Source organism: Centrocercus urophasianus, unplaced genomic scaffold (assembly GCF_019232065.1).
Source record: "Centrocercus urophasianus isolate 14NV4802_14NV808 unplaced genomic scaffold, USGS_Curo_1.0 seq_27, whole genome shotgun sequence".
In the NCBI taxonomy this organism is placed as follows: Eukaryota; Metazoa; Chordata; class Aves; order Galliformes; family Phasianidae; genus Centrocercus; species Centrocercus urophasianus.
Window position 1 is genome coordinate 5,189,388 of NW_024884833.1, and position 20,656 is coordinate 5,210,043.

Sequence of the window (20,656 nt, forward strand, 5' to 3'; positions counted from 1 at the left end):
GGAGGTTCTCCAGTAGAGGCCACTACAGTGAAGCAGCTTAATCCCCATAGCCCTTGGAGAGGGTCATACTAGAGCAGACATCTATATGGCAGCCACTGGAGGATCCCATGCTACGGCCAGTGGGTATTCTCTGAAGGAACTGTCAGGCACGTGGAATCCATGGAGAGCTGTCCATGGAGAGAGATTTTTCCTAAAGGACTGCAGCCCACAGAAAGACCAACACTGGAGTATGTTAAAAATACGAGGAAAAAGAGGCTGGTGGTGTGGACTGACCACAGCCCTCATTCCCCATCCTTCCTGTAGTGCTTGCAAAGAATAGAAGAATCTGGAAAGGTGTTACCTGCTTGGGTGGTAGTCTAGTTCTTAGCAATTGCCAGCTCAACAAATTTAATATAACCATCTCATACACTGAATGCTGGACAAGGGAAGTGCAAAGTACTATTTTCCAATTAGGACATTTAGTCCTCCATAAACAGTTCACAGAACTTAGCTAGGATGCAACATTCTGACTGTGCATTTCTCAATATCCAGCACTGCAATATTGGCAGTCATTTCTATCTATAACAAGCAATGGAAAAGTCTGAGTTAGAGAACTAAGGTTCTCTAAAAAACACTTCTGAGCAGATTTTAAGACGCAGTCCCAAACTGTTGTTTTATGCTACATTTGAGCATATTTTTGTAACCTCAACTGCCATCTTCAGGAAACTAAGGCTTTTCATTCAAAATCCATTTTTCTGTGCATTTTCACTTATGTTAATAGGTATAGGAATTATAGATAACTCTAACATACAGAATGCTGGGAAGAATTTCATTTGCTTTGTTCAGGTGTTTGGCAGATAACCTACTTATTTTTTTTCCTCTCATGGGTTTTGGCACATATACATTTACTATTCAGAACAATCAAAAAGACTGATTGATTGGAAGTTTAGTTAGGACAGTGGACTAAGAGAAACCACACTTTAATTAAATCACCTATTTTAATTAAGAGTTCAGAAGAAGCATTTGAGCATGTAAAGGAGCTCAAGAGAATGCAAATGCTTCTAACTAAGACTACATCTGGAGAAGGAAATTTTTTCATGTAGACAAACCAGAGCCATAACTGGTAAAAGTCTGCAGCCTCACAAAGTAGTCAGATAGTCCAGATGGGAAGCTAGTTACATATTGTAAATCTGTGTGCTAAAAGTTGTACTTTTTCCACATGGGATTAAATTCAACTTGTAGAATTCACTTGATCGACGTCTTCTGAGAAAAAAATCAACACATCCATATCAGACATTGTCTATTTGTGAAAACAGATCATAAAATGAAAGCAGCATATCAAAGTTACAAGAAGGTAGCTCACATTGGAAATGCTCAGTAAACTATGAAGGACAGATAAAAAATCTAAACAAACTTTGAACAAAATTTCTATTGAAGTCAGGGAGACAAATCTACACCCTTATTAATACTCTGACAGAAAATCTGCCAAACATACTGTATCTTATATTGATTTGGGGGCAATGTTAAGGAGTGTTGGACTGTTCAGCAGATACATTGCTTTGTTTTTACCTCACTTCAATTCAAACTCTGTTCTCTTACTCATCCAGTGAGGACACTTGCCTCTGCCTGCACTTGTTGAATTTACTGCAGTTCATTTCCCACTGATATAAATATCAAGTCTTCAGGAAAGCACATTTTATTTAAAATAAATCCATTTGAAGATGTTCCTTGTCACTAATTTGGTTTGTTTCTGTTGCTTTTTGCTTAGAAACACCTGAAATTTGCTCATCTCTCTCCCTCTCTATAGCTCATCATTTATCAGAGGGAACGCAGCTGGAGTTCAAGCCCTCCAAAATACTAAATATGTACAAGACATATTGTAGTCCTCTGCAGATCTTCAGAGTAAGTTAGATCAGTCAAGGAACCAGATGTTTTGTTATCTCCAAATTAGGCACGGACTTCATTTCGCACCGGGGAAGAGCTTCATCTTACCATCTATCATGCTTCTGGAATCCTTCCTTCCCAGTCCAGACAGCACCAATCACATTTCAGAGTCTGTTAAAACTGATTTTTTGTTGCTTTATCACAGGTCTGGCAGGCATTTGTGGGAATGGGAAAAAGGGAACAAGTAATGGGGAGGGTCAGACCCACACTTTCCCCTTGAGAGCGTACTGATATGTTACTGATGGTACTGAAATGCATCAAATAACAGACGGCACTTTCCTTTTATGAAAACATAATCTCCCTGTGTATAATGATTCCGGAAAAAAAAAAAATCTATTTAGCTTCAAAAAAGGTCTTGAAAAATATGAGAAATATAAATGTGACACTAGGAAACGAAAAAAAACTTACACTCACTGTGTCAGACAAGTGTTCCACGGCGTTCTGGATAGTGGTTCTTTCAATCCTTGCAAACGCACTAGGGATCTAATTCATGGTGAATACTACTCTTCATCTATATGGAACTGTTTCCTCTTGATACAATCAGAACAGATGAAAACCAGATGCGGGGGGGTCTGGCTTGATGGGATTTTGTTTTTAAGGATTTTTGCACAACAAAAGTAGTTCAACTTTGTTGAGCTTAAAAACGATCTCTGTCTTCCCAAGAGGCCTAACAGAATAGTATGTTGCACACTAGGCAAAAGACAACTGCCATACACACAAGTCTTTTGATTTTTTTCCAACCAGGTGCCCTCACCATATATGTTCGATGAAGGTATTATATGTTCTGGTTTTTATATACTTAATACACAAGGTTAAGTAAGATGGCATCAAACAAGTTGTTGAATGTTGTCAGTGTTCTATTCCTTTTTTGTAACTGTTGTAAAACATTCAAAATACTGCAGTAAGCTTGCTTAAAAACCGAATATTCCAGATGAATAAAATATAAAGCAGTACAAGTCACCTTCAAAAAGAATGCTGACATTGAAGAAGTTTCATGCACACATATCAAAACCTGTTTGAAAGGTTAATAATAAGGCAGTGGATGACAAACCAGCAGAAGGCTGGATGACCACTGGTAAAACAAATTTCTATTTTTCTATTTGTACCACATTTACAAGATCAGTGTAACAAAACCTCCTTCTAAACTCATAATCTAGAACTAAGATACTGAATACGGTCACAACTCAGTCCTGTTTCTCATAGCTGAGTCCATTCCTGCATAGCTCAAACATGATTACTTCAAAATCATGTTATGTTTGTGCAAATTAAACAAAATTCACTTTTTCACAGAGGATCTTGCTTCACTCTCCCCGAAGAAAAAGTACCATAAAATAAATGACAATCACTGCACTGCTTATCAATGTACTAACTGTATGGGAATAGCTAAAAGAACCAAGAGAGAAGGAAAAATTTTGTGTTGTTTTCTCACAGCAGTGGATATTATCAACTCCTTTGTTTTATATTCTAAGCATTTGAGTAGCATAACAGTTACAAGGTCTATCACATGAACAATGAGGACATAAATCTGCTACATGCTTAGCTACATGTTACAGAAAAAAAACATCAGGCCCAACAGTTCTATTTCCACAGCTCTCATTGCAAGCAAAAAAAGATTCTTCTCTTCCAGACAGGATTTTACTGCTTATTTTGGAGAGTTTGATAATTTTTGTCCTTAAAAAAAAAGACAAAAAAAAAAAAACAAAAAAAAAACAACCTAGTCTCCTACTACAGTGTTTCCTTTTGTTGTCAAATGGCATATAGATTATCAATACTATTAACTGTTTCACCCGTCTTTACTGTACTGATGAACTTATCTTCTAATCCTCTACATGTAAACTTCAATATACACTAATTGACAAAATTTGAAAACTTCAGATTTCGGGGAAAGTGGGAATTTTTTTTTCCAGGCAAGCGTTACTAACTTCTAAGAAAATTTGGATCTCATAATTCAAATTTTGGCCCTTGTGTCATGGCAGACCTCTCAAAACACAAAACCAGTAGAACTGATGCTGAATTTATTTGACTCTATAGGCTAATAGCTGTGTGGCCCACTTCCACTGCTTGTAGTTCTGACTTCATTGATAACCACCACTCTTGTAACTAGAAAACTCTCAAGACAGTTTCCCTCTGCTATTCCTCTGGAAACCTTGAGGTAAGATTTTAGAGTACAGATGGACTTGAAAATCATAAGCTGAAAACCATAAAACTCTCAACTGGCAGAGAAAAGTCTCAAGTAGTTATGTGGCTGAAGGACATGGAGGAAACTCTCTTATTCCCTCACAGGAGAAAAATATATATATATATATATATATATATATATATATATCAGCTGGGAGAAGAATGAATGATATATACAGAAGACAAATTCCCCCAAATTGCAGAATAAGAAAATACCCAGCTTCTCTTCTTCCCTAGTGGCTGAGTAAGATGTTCGTGTTTCTCAGACAACTCTATCTCCAATTTTCAGATCACTGAAATAGCTGGCTTAGTTTCCTGTTAAGTGTTTTGAACACATGGGTGAGCGGAGAGTTGTTAAAACAGATGACAGGGAATAAAATGACTAAAGTTCAAACAAGACACATGTTATAAAAAAAACAATCTGTATATAAAATGTGTTCTCTGGTATTGAAATATGTAATACTTTATTCTTTTGAAGAAATTAGGACACTGAAATTTTGCAACTTTTTGAAAAATCAACCTGTAGTTTAAAAATCAGTTAAGGATATTATATGCTGTACATGCACATCTTTCTTTACAAGAAATATTAAACCAGTTCTGAAACTGTATAAAACTGGAATGTGGGACAGCATTATTCTTTCCCTGGTCAAACTGACCCAGTCTTCTCCTGCTCTGAACCTTCGAAAATGCCTATTGTGGAAAGTGGAAGATAAATTTGCCTGACAAGACACATGAACTACTTAAAATATACAATCTGTTGTCAAAAACTTTCAAGGTAAGTGATTTAATCCACACAGCAATCCACACCATACACAGTAATAAAAGAGTTTGAGAAAATCATGCTGCTTTCTGAACACGGAAACTAACAGATAACACAGAAACTTAAGTAACTAAGTTGTCTAAGAAATCTTTGTATGGAAAAGAAAATGTACTTTCCCATAATGAGGAACAAGTACTTATTTCTTTATCAAACAAAGAAAAAAAGCTTTCCTGTAAAACTGTCATTATCACTGATATATACATTATTTTCCTGTTCTATTTAAAAGAAACTAAACATGCCTTTAGAAGGAATTCAATCACTACTGTTGCAGTTTTAGTAAAAAAGATACATACTCTGCAAAAGTTAAGAGTGTTAAATGCTCAACATCAGCTAGCCATGTAACCCATTAAGTGTGGTACTATAATTAAAAAAAAAAAAAAAGCAACAACAAAATCAGAACATATCCTGACAATAATGTAATCTATCACTTGAATTAAATGCTCAGTTGTAAGACTTTAATTGCGACAAGATGTGAAGCTCTCAGACTTAAGACTGGAAAAGTCTTCATTCAGCAGGCATGGACAAGGTGCACATATTTTATACATGCTGATGCATATAAGTCATTGTTTTCTAGTCTAGCTGTGAGCATGCAAAGTAAAACTTTAGACATAACCGCAAGGTTCCTTCTGCCCTTCTGCACATGTGCCTACAAAAATGTACAGATACACATACATGTACATGTTTATATATATATACATACACAAACACAAAACACAAGCAAATGATGCTGCAAGGAAAAAGATTAAATAAGTGTTAGTTTTCCCTAGATCTCTTTTAAGCTTTTTCCTGATCAAAATGCCAGTCTCTCTGTCTTTCTCTCCCCCACCTCTCTCTCTCTCTTGTTAAGTTAGGAACTGAAAACAGCACTGCAGCCAAGCAGAACTTAGCCAGGCACAGTGCAGACACACATTTTCTGGTAAGATTTGAACCTTCAAAAAAAAATTTGCAGAGAGCCATTATGGAAAGAAGAGTCCTCCTTTTCAAGTAGATACTTCAGAATACTGTGGTTGAAGAGAAGTAGGTTAAGAATATAATTACTATGCATGCAGAAGTACAGTTCAGAAATACTCTCTCCCGAACTTTAAAACAAACACACATAGATGTCAAGAAACAATCATGAGATGAAGCACTTAAAATAGTAATATCTGTTTACAAATTCAAGTTGCTGCTTGGTGAAAACTTGATTTCTGTAGCATGTCCCCAAGATACAATCTAATACTAAAATGTATCCTGCGGTAGGTCTACTTTCCAATTACTAGAAGTAAGCATACAAGGTATATAATTAGTTATGACACTGGGACAGGCATACATGTTTCAACACAGACAGAGCTCTGAACAAACTTTTTTGGCAGTATATGACAGAAGACTTAAATTGAAGGCTCAAAGGCAAGGTATAATGTATTACAAAAAAAAAAAAAAAAAAAAAAAAACCACCCTCAAACGTTAAAAGTTCTCACACCAAATGATTTTTAAAGGTATGAGCATATTCAGCTGAAACACCCTTCATAATCTGGAAAGAAAAAAATATTGCCCTGCAGCACTAAAATGGGCTATATTACACATTAAGAAAAAGAAACTCAATCCTTTGAATGATTTCTTTCACTGAAAGAGTGTCATTCTTCTCTGAAGACTACATTATGATAAAACATTTATATAAATCAAAGAAGATTCTTTAATGACTCTGGGCATGGGATCTTAAATCTGGGATGAAACACCAATTTCTATCAATTCTAAAATAAATTAGGTAAGGATTATATAAGTAGTACTTACCTTGGCATTAGAAAAGAAAAAAACCCTAGAGTCAAAGACATATCAACACACCTTCAACTTATGCTCTTGAAGGGGTCTTTAGAACTAAATTCAGAGTAAGTTAACTCAGAGAGCTCAGTTAGGTATCTAGTATCTAAATGTTTTAATTTATGAAACCAACCAGATACCAAATGAAATATAATGGGAATAAGGATTAACCTTATGGATATTGTGTTTTATTCTACAGAAAGAGATAGCCTTCAACATAGCTTTCAACTACTTTGAATAACCTTGCTTAGATGTTTGAAAGGATCTCCTTCCTCCACCATCTTCCCTATAAAGAAGCACATCTAATGTCTTTTTTATTTTCAGCAAGAGTTCTTATTGATCTCAGTTTTCTCTAACAGGAGCACACTGAGCCTGTCTCTGTAATAGAATTCGGAGTACAGAAGTCTTTGGGGTAGTTATCCTGAAAGCTTGCGTTAAGTTAAAAGAGTAGTAATTATTGGGATTTTCCAGGGTAAAATGCATTAAATTGTTATTTGCACAAAACACGGTAGTGTTTTGAAGAGTTTCAAGCGTTTAGAAAGCAGCTTATATGCTCTTGATTCACAAAAACCCAAGCTTCAGTTTTAGAAACTGTTTTATAAAAGTCGATACTTCCTTAACTTCACACTCTCAGTCACAATTAAAACAAAAAAATGTAGCTTGTACTTCCCCCAGATGGGTATAGTAATACTCCTTCCATCCATTTAGCTAATGCTTAGAGAGATGACGTACTGATATTGGCAATAGTATTTCTTCAGTCAGCAAATATCATGTCCCTTCTAGACAAAACCTGACAATAACCTTCTTTCTCCTTCTTCAGTCACAAAAAAAAAACAAACCAAAACAACATAAAAAACCAACATGGACACTGGTGAATGCTTGGAAAGTGTGCCTGTGCTGTCACACACCGTACTTGTATGACGGAAGAAATAACATTTCCACAGACAGGGCTTCCTGCGAAGAATAATGACAATAGATGCTTATCCTCTTTTAACCTGTGCGACCTGCTGTAGGGAACCTGCTTTGGCAGGGGGGTTGGACTCGATGATCTCTGGAGGTCCCTTCCAACCCCTACAATTCTGTGATTCTGTGATTCTGTGATTTAAGTTGAAAGAGTTAGCGTTTGGTTTTTGATTACAACTGTGGTGACATAGTTAGAGTTGCACTTAGGATTAAACAATTTAAGATTTCCTCAGTTAAAATCAATACTATTAACACCATCCCAAACGCAATGTGTGTGGAACTTGCATAGTTGCTGGATGAGCTACTATAACTATTCAGCACAAATCCAAACAATGTTCATAGCATGAAAATATTATTTTATTCTTGAAGAAGAAAGACACAAACCTGACAGCATCTGAGTATACCTCACAAATACCTGCCTGTGTTCACCTGTGAGAGATCTGTTTGAATTGCGCCTTCCTCAGAAACTAGACTCCTGCTTATCTTAATCTTCCTCACGCATCAAGATACAACTGTTAGTAAACTAGCTGCACATAAAGCAAAGACTTTATACTGCATACTCTGGGCTCTGATTCTACATGCAAAAGGCATGAATAAATATTTTGGTACTGTAATTCCATGCACTCCAGTGTAACAATCCACATCAGAACAACAAATAGTCATACAGGGCTCTAGGTGTGCATGGCAGTCATCATCCACATCAAGTTTATTCACAGACTTGTACTTTGAAAATATTACAATACACCACAGAATTACAATATCATCCACATTTCCCCCCTTCATAATCAACTTATGACTACATGCTACAGCAGATAATACCACGCAGACCACACATTGACTTTCTGTTCAGTGATTTTTTTGTTTTAATCTCTGAAACTATCAGTTGAAATAAAATTGCCTCTCTTTTTCACTTCTTACCAGTCTCATAACTTTAGAAGAAATACTGAATTTCTTTTCCAACTTTTTTTTTTTTTTTTTCTCTTAGTTTCATGAGGTCTTGGACAACTACCATAATGAGTCAGATACTATTCATGGAGTGACTGTCTTAAGCATAGACATTAAAAAAAAGAAAAAGTCTTGAATATTTATGATTCAAATTCCCAGTGTTAATATTACTGCCTAGCCATTCTCCAGCTCTGTTTTAAAAACTAGGTGTTAAGTTCATGAAATCCAAAGGCCAAGTGCCCATGGACTTTTAAAAGACAACTACACAGAGAAGAAATAGTCAGGTGACCAGAAGGCAGATTCACAGCGTATCAGCCACCCTGCAGCTCATGTGTTGTAGCTTTCCCCAGGTTAGCCACATCAGCCAGGACAGCCAACATCAATGTGACAAACTACAAATTCCTAGTGGAGGCTATCTTGCAGTAGCAGTGTCACAAGAATTAGGAATTTACAACCAACAGCAGTTGAAAGCAGTGTGAAAACTACCACTGACTGCTTTGATGAGAGAAAATCCCCTCCCATAAGCTCATCTTAAATAAACTACTCAGGAAGTTCTTTCAGTCTCTATGCTGAACTGCCACACACATCCCAAGTTTCTAACTGAGAAAGGTCCAAGAATGCTTTCTGACTTTGTCCTATGATTCAAGTTTGTAACACATTTTCCTGGCATCCTTGGATGAAATTTCAATACCCTAGTTTACCCAGAGATTTTAACTACCAAAAGCCAACAGTGAGTGCAGTGCAAACCTTCTAACAAGACACCCAGTACTTCCAATTAAACCACCTAGTGCCTCGACTGCACTAAGTTCTACTTTGCCTGAAAGAGAAGAGCAGGTCTGTATCTGCTCACCAGACTCAACCATTGTGCATATTTAGCTCAGTGACCAGAGACACAACAACTGCATATATGACACTAGGACAAGTTTTCTATGACACTTAGTGAAATGAGATTCCATTAACTATCATCTGATTTCTGAACTTTTTCTATGCTTCTTTCAATCCTGGCATGGCATTTTGCCAATGCCTATTTCTATTATTTAATGGCAAGCCTCAGCTAGAACTAGCTATGGTCCCAAGAGGAGCTAGGAATAGCAAGTTACTCAAATCTTCACAGACCTAAAGCTTTTTCACAGAAAATACAAATACTTCTTATAATACAGAGATAATTAACTAAGCCTGCACATGGTGCAAACATTCCCATGATAATATGATCACAATATATTTCAATGTACATTATAATGGCAATAGAACCCAAGATAAATGAAGATCCCCCCTACGCAAGCCAGTGAGAGGCCAGACCATTTTTGGTCATTTTTGTATAATGTAAAAGGCACAGTGTCATGCATTTTACAAAATACTGTGTTCATAAGTGAAAGTCATCAAAATTCTAAAAAGAGAAGAGACAGAAAGGGAAGGGAGAGGAAGAAAAGGGAGCAGAGAGGAGAGAAGGGGAGACCGATACTTCCTAAAATGCTCTCCTAAGATAAAGGGATATAAAATATTTGGATTCCCTTCTAGAAATGCATTTATTTTCACAGATATCTGTTAAGATTCATTTATTTCTTACATGTAGTCAAGAACCAGAACTGTCCTGAAAGCTTTCCTGATAACATAAGTAGCTTTCCATAAAATCTTCTGTACAAAATGTATATTTGTTTGAATGCATGTATATGTGTACTGAGTGTATGCACATCTGTCTGGTTTTTATATATACTTATATAATTTATATAAATGTGTGCAGTAACATACTGTGTACGTATACAGAATAATATATTTCACATCTACATGCATATAGGCAAACACACAGGCAAGCACACATCCCTCAGAAAAGCTGCAGCAAAAATTCTGAACTTCCAGTACATCACCACAAGGGCAATAACAATCCCCAAAACAGACTACATTTCAAACTGAATTTTGAAGGTGGACGGTTGTACTGCATTCTGCATCTGCAACCAAGGCTTAAATCCGTAACGGTGAGAACAAGAATGCACTTTTGTCTTCACCACTCATCTAGTTTCTCTGTTGCAACAATTCAACATCCTGTGGCTAGGTCCTTCAAAAGTCTGGCAATTATGGGAATGGCATGGGAAGAGTGAATTTTGACACTCAGTATTTGACAATGGAAAGTAACTCCCTGCATACCTCAGAGTTTTATCTAACATACTCACAAATCCTCCATATTGACAAGTGACTGCTGGACATTTTTTATAAAAGGCACATTATGCAAAATTTATCCCATCCTACTGGCCACACCTGTGAACCATTTAATAGCCAGAGGGCTACAAAATTGCATATGCAGATAATAGGAGAGATTGGAAAGGTGTGCAGAGTTGCCTCTTGCCCTGTTACGGTGACAAGAGCTACACGACCGTTCCACTAATGAAAGTCATGAAACAAACTCCTGAAACTAACTCATGAAAGTTATCAGCAGGAGATGATGATAAACTTCTTGCTTTCTGATCCCCAACCCAACTATGAACATCTAAGTAGCTTACTTACATTCCTGCTGCTCTCATGCTGTGAGAAGCATTCAAAAGAAGTGACAAAAAGGGATGCATATTTGCTTTCAGAGGAGAGTCCACTCAACAACTGAATGACTTCCTGCTTATGAAATAATCAACTCAATAAATAATGTAAATGTACCAGCTGGTGAGATATGTAAGAAGCACAAGTTACTTATGATTAGCAGGAAATAGAGAAATTACTAACTTACTTTCTGAAATTAAAAGCTGATGAAGAAGAGCAACATAAAAGTCAAAATATTTTAATCATACATCACTTACCTGCTATTGCTATCTGTTCCTACTTTTCTTTTTTTTTGGGGGGGGGGGGGCCTAACTCTCTTACCAAGTGGATGGTAAATCAGCTTAGACTTAAAATCCCTCAGAAGCTTTTAGTTACATTACTTATGCAATGTCATACATTACTTTTTAATATTTGCACCTAAGTATAGAAAAGATCTAAATGCCAGTTTGTGTACTGAAGAATATAAATTCCTCAGCCTCTTTAAATACCATATTTAATCACTTATTCAGCTGCTTCATAGTGTCATTTATTTTGATCCGGCATATTGCACAGGAGATCAGAAGCAAGGTATCTTCAAAAAGTTAACTCAAAATATACCTGATAACTGTGACCTGGAAATACGACATGGCCTGCCAGAGAAGAAAGTTATGAGTTTTTACTAATATTTACTCATATATTTTTTATTTATTTATCACTAATTTTTGGCATTTTCAGCAAAGATTTCCAATGCTGATCCCTACGATTCTGTGCAGACCCTCACTACAGAAAGTATTTCAAGTAGCTTTTTAGAAACATGTAATTGGCATCAGATCAGTATAACAGCAATGCCAAACTGTGCTGTACACTGTAAATTACTTTACAGAATAATGACAACTCTTTGAAAGAGAGTATAGATGGAGTGTAAGGCTATTTGACCAGTACCAGCTGCTTTCACAGTAAGGTGAATAACAAAATCTTTCATCAATAAAACTAGGACACTGCCACACAAAGACAATGGATTTAGACTAGTAAGTCTATCAAAAGAACAAACATAATTACTTAGCAATGAAAATTGGCATGCATTAACAATAAAACAGAGGGGGGAGGGAGGAAGGGAGGGGAAGAGCTTTCAGGAATATATTTCCCTTAGCTCAAAATGGCACTAATCAGGACTTCCAAGTTAATTTACCTCACATTTATTAGAGTTTGATTCAATTTCAAAGTAGTTTTAGTGCAAAAATCACCAGGCAAGTTTCCATAAAGAGAAGTGGTTCATCATGCTGAGCACATCTTTCTAAATGTCAAATGCTACATTTCAACAGGAAAATTTATTTGATTCCTAACTGGCCCTTTCATCTTTGATTTGGGAACCATGTAGTAAGTTTTAGATTCATCAAAGCTAATATCAGTCTAATAACGAAAGGATGTTTTAAATGGAGTAGGCACTAATGCATTTGTTCCAGCTCATTTCTGAATATTTTGTTCAGTTTAAATATTTTTCTAATTTAAATCACAAAATACAACAGCTTTTCTTTTAAATCTGAGGAAACTGGAATTCAGTATCAGAGGTACAAATGTTTCCAGGGTCTGAACAAGAATAATAATTTTTTTTTTACTGAATTTTCTTTCAAATGCAATTTCCTTTGGAGGAACTCGTTGCTGCTTCCAGCTACTACACTGGAGGTAACTTTGCCTTCACTGTTCAACTAAAGTAAAAGGTGCAGCCACTCTTTGCCTCTTTCGTACCAGAATTAATCAAGGAAAAAAAAAAAAAAAGCTCAGCATCTTTATCAATAAATGATGATTACTGACACTTTATGAAGAAGTTAATCTAAAGAAGTCGTAAGAATTTTTCTGTAGCCCACTAGATTTATCATCTTTAAAGACCTCTTAGGATGCCACATGGAAAGCATGGAGGAAACTTTTATTCAACAGCTTCAAATAGCTGAAACTCAGCTGATTTCTGTGACTTTATTCCCACTTTTTACCTTAGGAAGAATAGCACCAACATTATAGTCTTATGCCTTACAGAGAACTGATAGGCACAATTCAGTCATAATTTAATCATTAATCTGTAGGTCTAATTTTGTTTTGACCAATATCTCCTTATGCAAGTCAAACAAAATTGCATATCGTATCCTTACAACATTATTTACAAAAATGTGATTTGGATATGTTCTAAAAGGTAAGGTAGGTCAGGGAAAAGCATGAAATTTTTTCACTACTGTAAAAACTGAAAGCTCGGAATTCAGTTGGATGTAGTTAATACTGTCTGTATGATGGGCCACACAGGAACTTTGGAAGCAAAATATATACGAATATCACACTGGACTAAGTGGAAGAGGGAACAGTGGAATGAGGGAACAGTCTCATAATTACTAATTTTGGCTATTCATACTGTCTAGAGTGGCAAACATAGATGAAACTACTTAGATGTACTCACGTATGCTCAAATTTATGCCTTCATCAAATCTACGTCAATGCTTTTACAACACGTATAGTGAATTCAAAGCTTTCCTTAAAGTAACATTTCAAAATACACTGTAATTCATATTCTTAGATTACTTTTCAAGCAATTTGCATGGACTGCAGTTTTTGATCAAAAAGAATGATAAAAAAAGAAAAATGAAAATCACAGATCGTATTATTGAGTACTATTTTGAGTACACTTTTTATCCTGTTAGCTTAAGAAAAAAGAAAAACAATACATTTTGTAGTCACTGAAAACACTTCTTCCCTTGTAAATGGAACTTAAAGGAAACTAACATGATTGACAAGAACCTCACAAGCAATCTTTGGCAACACTTAATGCAAGTCCATCTCCTTCAGCGTTTTAAGCAAAATTCCTTCACAACTGTTTGTCTTTGCAATAACTCCTACAAAGCTCATTAGTGCCAGCCTTGGTTTATCCCCCATGTCGTGCATTTATCCCCGGGATGCATTATCAACATGTGGCACATGTCCTTGACATGCACAGAAGAGTTGCTCCCCAGGACAGCAGCATGCATGACAATAGTGTTGACTCTTACTCCTTTATGGTTGCTGGGATGTAACCGAGAAATCTAATAACTGTGACAGTAGGCCTTTAGGTTTTTTCTTGCCTTTCCAGACAGTGAAGCTGCACAGACACTAATGAAAGGTTAAATGAATAGGAATAGCTGACAAGAGGTACAATAAAGAAGGGACTTGGTAATCCACAGACACTGAGCAGAGATCCTTGGCTCAAGCAGAGAAAGGACAGCACATCGTCGAGTCACAATATTTAAAACAGCTTGCTATACACAGAGGCTTTTGTGTCTGGGTACATGTCTGGCTTTGGAAGAAAAAAAGATACTGAAAAGAAATTTCAGCATGGGGCACTTTGGCAAATGTCAGGTCACAATGAGGGAAAAATGTTTTTTGTTTGCTGTTACATCTTTGTATTGAACGTTAAAAAGCACTGACTAAAAGCTCAAATCACAAGTTTCAAAATAATACATATTTGACAATTATGATAAAGTTGCAACACTAATTCAGTGTGATTCCAGCTGACAGCATGATAGCTTTTGTACATGCACTCAGTTTCATTTACAGCTGATAACAGTCCATAATATGCTTTGTATACTGTCTGAAATGCTCCCCATAGCCGAAGAATTCTAACAGGCCTGCTTTATTAAGTTTTATATGCAGCAGAACTGTAGACACAACCAATTGTAACACACTGCAAAAACACAGCTGAGCTTCCAGACAGTGCACCAGATGATGGTGACTTATAAACTTTTCAGTCATTACTTTATGGTATTTTGATTTCTTTTTGTTTGTGATTCACAGCAGACATTTTTTATAATGAAAAATAATCACAGTGGACAACATATTTTTAGAGTTAATGTAGGTCTTTTTAATTTTCTATTAAAATCTAATTAAATAGAGGGATGTTTTAATTCCACCAAAAAAAAAAAAAAAAAAAGTTTTCTTAAAAAACATAAAGAACTCTCACTCTCTACAGTAACAAATGAAAACAAATCTGATTATCTAAAGTTATCCAAATTTGTGTTTTTCACATAAAATATTCCAAGAGGAAGTACAGAAAAAGATTCTAAAGATGAAAAGAATCCTCCCTCAACAACTTTGATTTACCTGGAATAGGACAGATTCTATTTGCATGTGTATCTGGAGTATAAAATATGCATATTTATAACACGTGGTAAGAGCACTACGAAATGATTCTAAAATCGCAGAACCTCTTTGAACAACTACATTAAATTACAACAGAGCTCCTGAGTGTACTAAGACTCTAATAATCTACAAATAAAGGCTTTTACTAGCAAGGCACATAATGAGAGTTACTGTGCAAGAGATAAAGGAGACAAATCTGGTCGTTTATCTCACTGGATTTTATCATTTACTTAAATGGTAAGTAAGTTTGTCCAAAGTAATGCTTGTAAAAGCTGCCATATAACTATTAAGCAGCAATTATGATCAATGCATTTTTGGAACAAATGTCAGAATTTAGGTGGGATGAAACTGACAGAGAATACAAGGTTTAAACAGATGCTTTTTATTAAGCCATATTAAATGCTATTTCTCTAAATTAAGTACAAATTCCTACATTGGGAAGCAATACACATTTCCAAAGTGACAGAAATGCTCTATTTGTTTTATATTATATGTGGAACTTTCTGTATGTCCAGATACGGATGATTTTTCCCCAACACACACTAATAGCTTGCATTAAAACAAAAGCCCCATGCAAACTTGCAGACCTAGAGTTAGGGCTCTTTCAATAAAAAAATACACAGCGAATAAAGGTCACCAAGTTTTTTTGATTATGCTTGATATGCAAAGGAAAAAGGAATTCTGATTTTGAGGAAAAAATACAGATTCTGTTTTAGTAAAGAATCCATTGTTTTACATGGATTTCTTTTACTGTAATTACTTTGCTGTCAGTATTTGTTTTTTGTTTGGAATTGATGACATCTGTAGTCAGCCATAAGTCTAACACACATGCACATATAACACAGAACAAAGTCACCTCCGAGTCTAGAAGATACATCACTGGCTCTAAAAAAGTTAGCAATCAGCACCCCTGATTCTCTACTAGTATTCTTCTACTTTTTCTTTTTTTTTTTTACCTTAGACATGTCTAATAAAATCGTGAAGCTCCCTCTAGCTCTGCAGAGGAGCTTAACTGACCAATGATCCTTTACATTTCCTTCCCATGTTCAAAAGCAATACTGAAGGAAAGAGAGAGCAGCATTTCCCATACATAAGGGTTCTTGTTTTCGTTCAGCAGCGTTTTCAATTCTGCAGCTTGAAAGGACATGGAAAATATGTGAGAACATCTGCTGTGATATACAATGTTAAATACTGCTTATTGGTGTGCAGCATAATAAAGACCCCCTTAATCATTTCCAACATAAGCTATTTACAAAATTCTAGTTTGAAATCTTACATTGTTTGACAAGCTAGCCATGTGTGTATTTAAATACACACATACATGTGCACATGTGCACACACACACCCAAACACATCTCCACTCCGCTTTTCAACTACTATGTGCAAATTAATGTGAAAGAATGATAGGTAATACCATATTTCCATTCTAGAACTCAGATTTCAAATACAGAGAGCCTTGGTTTAAAACCAATATGTTTGTATACACTGCTTTTTCAGAAAACCAGTAATGCCAGTAGTAATTTTCTGACTGTATTCTCACCTACCATAATATTTACACATACCATTTGTAATGGCTTTTATTGTTTAATCTCCACTGCATTTCAGTATTGGATACTATGGAATTACAGTTATTTAGCAGGCTATAAATAATGCAGTTGGCATGTGCAATTGATATTTAAAATGTCTTACGACAACTGTAAAAGCCTCATTACAGACTAGCAAATCACTTCTAACAAGCAAGTTCAACTGACAAATACCAAAACAAACCTGCAGCCTTTGCTGCAAGCATGTTTGTTTTATTTAAAGGATACACATTTAATGTGGTGTGCAATGGACCATCCATACAGACTATAAATAAGAGAGAAAGCAAACTTCCAAAGTAATGTGACTATTGGCTATTATGAAGTTTTCTAAAATAAAGCTGGAAGAAAGAAAGAAAGAAAGGGAGAAATGAAGAAAGGAAGAAAGAAAAAAAAAAGATAGAAAAGAAAGAAAGGAAAGAAAGAAAAGGAAAACTCAACTAACAACAGAAAGAACAGCTTACATCGCCCTCCCCCTTTATGAGCTAGTGTCCAATTTCTTCTTCTCTGAACAGCTGTATTATCCAACTTAAGTTGCTCTGCTAATTTCAGTCCCACAAGGACTAACTTGGAAGGCAAAAAAGTACTAGAAAAGATCAATTTGCTGGGAAAGATCAAATGAGAAAACTGTGGGGACAGCACCAGGTCAGAGTGTGAAGAACTAAGCAGACCTGTTCTTCATTAACTTAAGCTCTCTTGGGACGTCACACACTACCTGTCCATGGGCTTTATTGAACTGCCTAACCCTCATCTCTGTACCACTCTTCTGGGCCCAAGTGAATCATATCCTGCTGCTGACAAGTTAGCAGGGGACTGCGGCTGCAACATAAAAGTACTTTTCTTTCTTGTCTAAATCAGGCAGATTTTTTAAAAGACGACACAGCACTGACTCGTGACATGGCAAGATGAAATGAGAGGTCTGGGTTGGTCTTCGAGCTGTGCAGATAAAAGTAATCAAATGACACTCCTGGAATGCAAATTGGCATTCTTGACTGCAGCAATTGCACAACCATGAAACATCTCTGACAGCAAGCAAGATGAGGACAAAATGTTATGTAAAGCACTGAACTCAGAAACTCACTAGAAAATTCAAACTGTAACACTTACATTTTAATATAGAAATAGTCAACTCTGCTTTTGTCCGTACTTTTACTTCCTTAATGTAATCACATACACCTCAGTAGTAAAAATACATCGTTTTTAAATATAGAGGCCTGCACAGTTTGTGCCCCTAAAACGCCTGTGTTGCGTTTTTACAAAATAATGTACCAAGGCAAGCCTTTCCTAATGTATATACAAGATGTACGCGTTTCAGGAACACTTTCACATTCCCAAGATTTACAAGGAGTTTACTAGATAATTAGTGTATAATTTACATTGAGATTTTCTTGCATCTGCATCGTGTAAAGATGGAGATTTAAATATTAGTGAAATAAATAAGTATATATATATTTTTAAATTCACATGATTTAGGAATTTAAGGCAGAACTCATACACAGCTGGATGGTTCATTAATACTGGGCAGCTTAAAATGAAACTGCAGCGTATCAGACAGCTCATATGCCCCATTAAATTTCAGATTAAAAATTCCTGCAATTTTTAAGGGCATGGAACGTTCCACATACTTTTACAGGAACTTTGTATTCTTGCACAGATCTGCTGATCGGGCTTATAAAATATTACTGTCTGAAATGAACTCAGTAATTACACTGTGAGCATTTATGCTTTGAACGTATGACAAAAATGCTACCCCATTTTAAAGTTCCTGTCTAGGAAGATGTGTCATATGGAGAGGCGAAATGGAAGATAACGAGAAAGAAAAGTCCACTTCCACCTAAAAATATTCCAACATGCACGGCTAACACACGGGTTAAGAAACGAAATACGTAATATTCTGCTTTGACTTCTTACTTAAAAATTGCTTCAAACCATTTTGACTGTTGGCCAGACACACACACAAAAAGACACTCGTTGCCACTTTAATCCTGGGTACACCGGATTATTACATGATGTCTTTCGTGCATCAATTTTACAACAGCTTGACTCTAGGGTAAATGGGAACCATCATAAATCGCATGCTGCTTTCAAAACCACTTTAATTTCTGTCAGCGTTACTGTAACCACAGTCCTGGGCACACGCTGCTTTTTCCCCCTCCCTTTTTTTTCTTCTTTTTTTCTTTTTTTTTTCCTTATTGTTGCCTACATTTGACAGTTGCATCTCCTACACTCCAAAGGCTTTGATCACTGAAACAAGACATGTCATGTCAGGGAGAGAAGGGAAAAATACAAGCCCTGCATCTCAAGCTCTCCATTCACACAGAGGTACATGCTGTATCTAGAGTCTGACTGCCATGTATACATGCACATATGTATGTACACACTATACATATATATATATTATTCTGTACGTGTAAGTTTGTGTGCGTGCGCACAAGCAGACGCACACGCGAGAGATGCACAAGGCAAATACGTAATATCCCCGGAGTGAGGTGACAGACGCTGACTGAAGCACGGAAGTAATCCAGCAGCAATTGGAAACGCACCACTCCGCTGAGTGCGGGCTGAGCACCGCTCATCACCCGCCGAGGTCGGTCCACTTGCTCGTACGAGCGGTTATCACTACGCACGTCAGAGGAGTCACGGCTCTTTAGACGTGTTTGCTCTTCGCAGCTGTTTAACCTATCTTCACATCAAAGCCCAGATGAGAGGACTCCAGCCAAACGAGGTCCCCAGTCATTTCGCCTTTTTTATTTTTAAACCAAGAGGCCGCGGAAGCCCCAGCCCTCCTTTGCAAAAACCCAGAGGTGCATTTGCACAGCACGCGAAGCACGCACTAAAACTTGGGGGAAGTTGGGCTATGGTTGTCCCCTCCCTCGGCAGCGGGCGCGGGGACGGAGCGGCGCGCTGCGGGCTCATGCACAACAAAGGCTGCGGGGAGGGGGGTCGCGCCTCTGCCTCCTGCCCCGGGCGATGCTTCGTACGCCAACGCGCGGCTCCTTCCCCCGCTCTCGGGGGTTACCTTTCCGCTGTGAGCAAAACCCCGCTCGTTTCCGAGCAGAAGGTGGTGTCCGGAAAGGATCAGAGCACCGCACGCCCCACTCAGCCCCACTCCACCTTCACTCTCCCTCCCTTCACAGACACATTAAAATAAATAAATAAATAAATAATAATAATAAAAAAAACAAACAACAAAAAACTATCCCCGTGCCTTCAGCGGGGAGAAGGAGGCGGTAAGAAGCATGTGGCCATCCCATTGCAACCCCCCAAACTCTCTGGAAGTTTAGCACAGCCTCTAAGTCATTTTCTCCCCCAATCCACGCAGCACGGGGCTGACTTATTTATTTATTACCCCCTCCTCCCTCGCTGCCCGGCCGCTGGTTTGTGTCGAGTGAAACACAGCGGACCGCGAGCGGGGCTGCTGGTGTTTGCTGCACCACTGATTCATCACATCAAACCAAAGCACAGGCTAGAATGAAAACGAAAAGGCTGCTGGAAACTTCTTACCATCTCTGCATGCTGGTTGTCAAGTGCACCCCCTGTCTCTCGATCTCCTCTCAGCGGCAGTGCCTGCACCCTTCCTGCTGCCTCGGGACTCTCAGCGCCTCTCCACTCTCCCTCTCTCCGTCTCTCCTTCCTCCCCTTCGTCCTCCCCGCTTTCCTGTCTGTCCCTCACCCTCACACCTTCAGGTGGTTTGGACTAAAAAAATATAGCGAGGTTTCAAAAACAAAAACGAGAGGATTTGTTGTTGTTCTTGTTGTTGTTTTTTCCGTCCCCCTTCCCTTCCCCCCC

General features: G+C 37.3%; 1 protein-coding gene across 1 annotated transcript in view; it reads right to left on the reverse strand.

Moving 5' to 3' along the window:
* Positions 1 to 20,429, reverse strand: part of BNC2 (basonuclin 2) — a 335,385-nt gene extending 314,956 nt beyond the window's left edge. Inside the window, exon 1 of the mRNA XM_042826800.1 lies at positions 20,371 to 20,429. Coding sequence (XP_042682734.1) covers positions 20,371 to 20,373 — 3 coding nt within the window. The 5' untranslated portion in view covers positions 20,374 to 20,429. The remainder of the gene's footprint in view (positions 1 to 20,370) is intronic.
* Between the last annotated feature and the right edge of the window lie 227 nt (positions 20,430 to 20,656).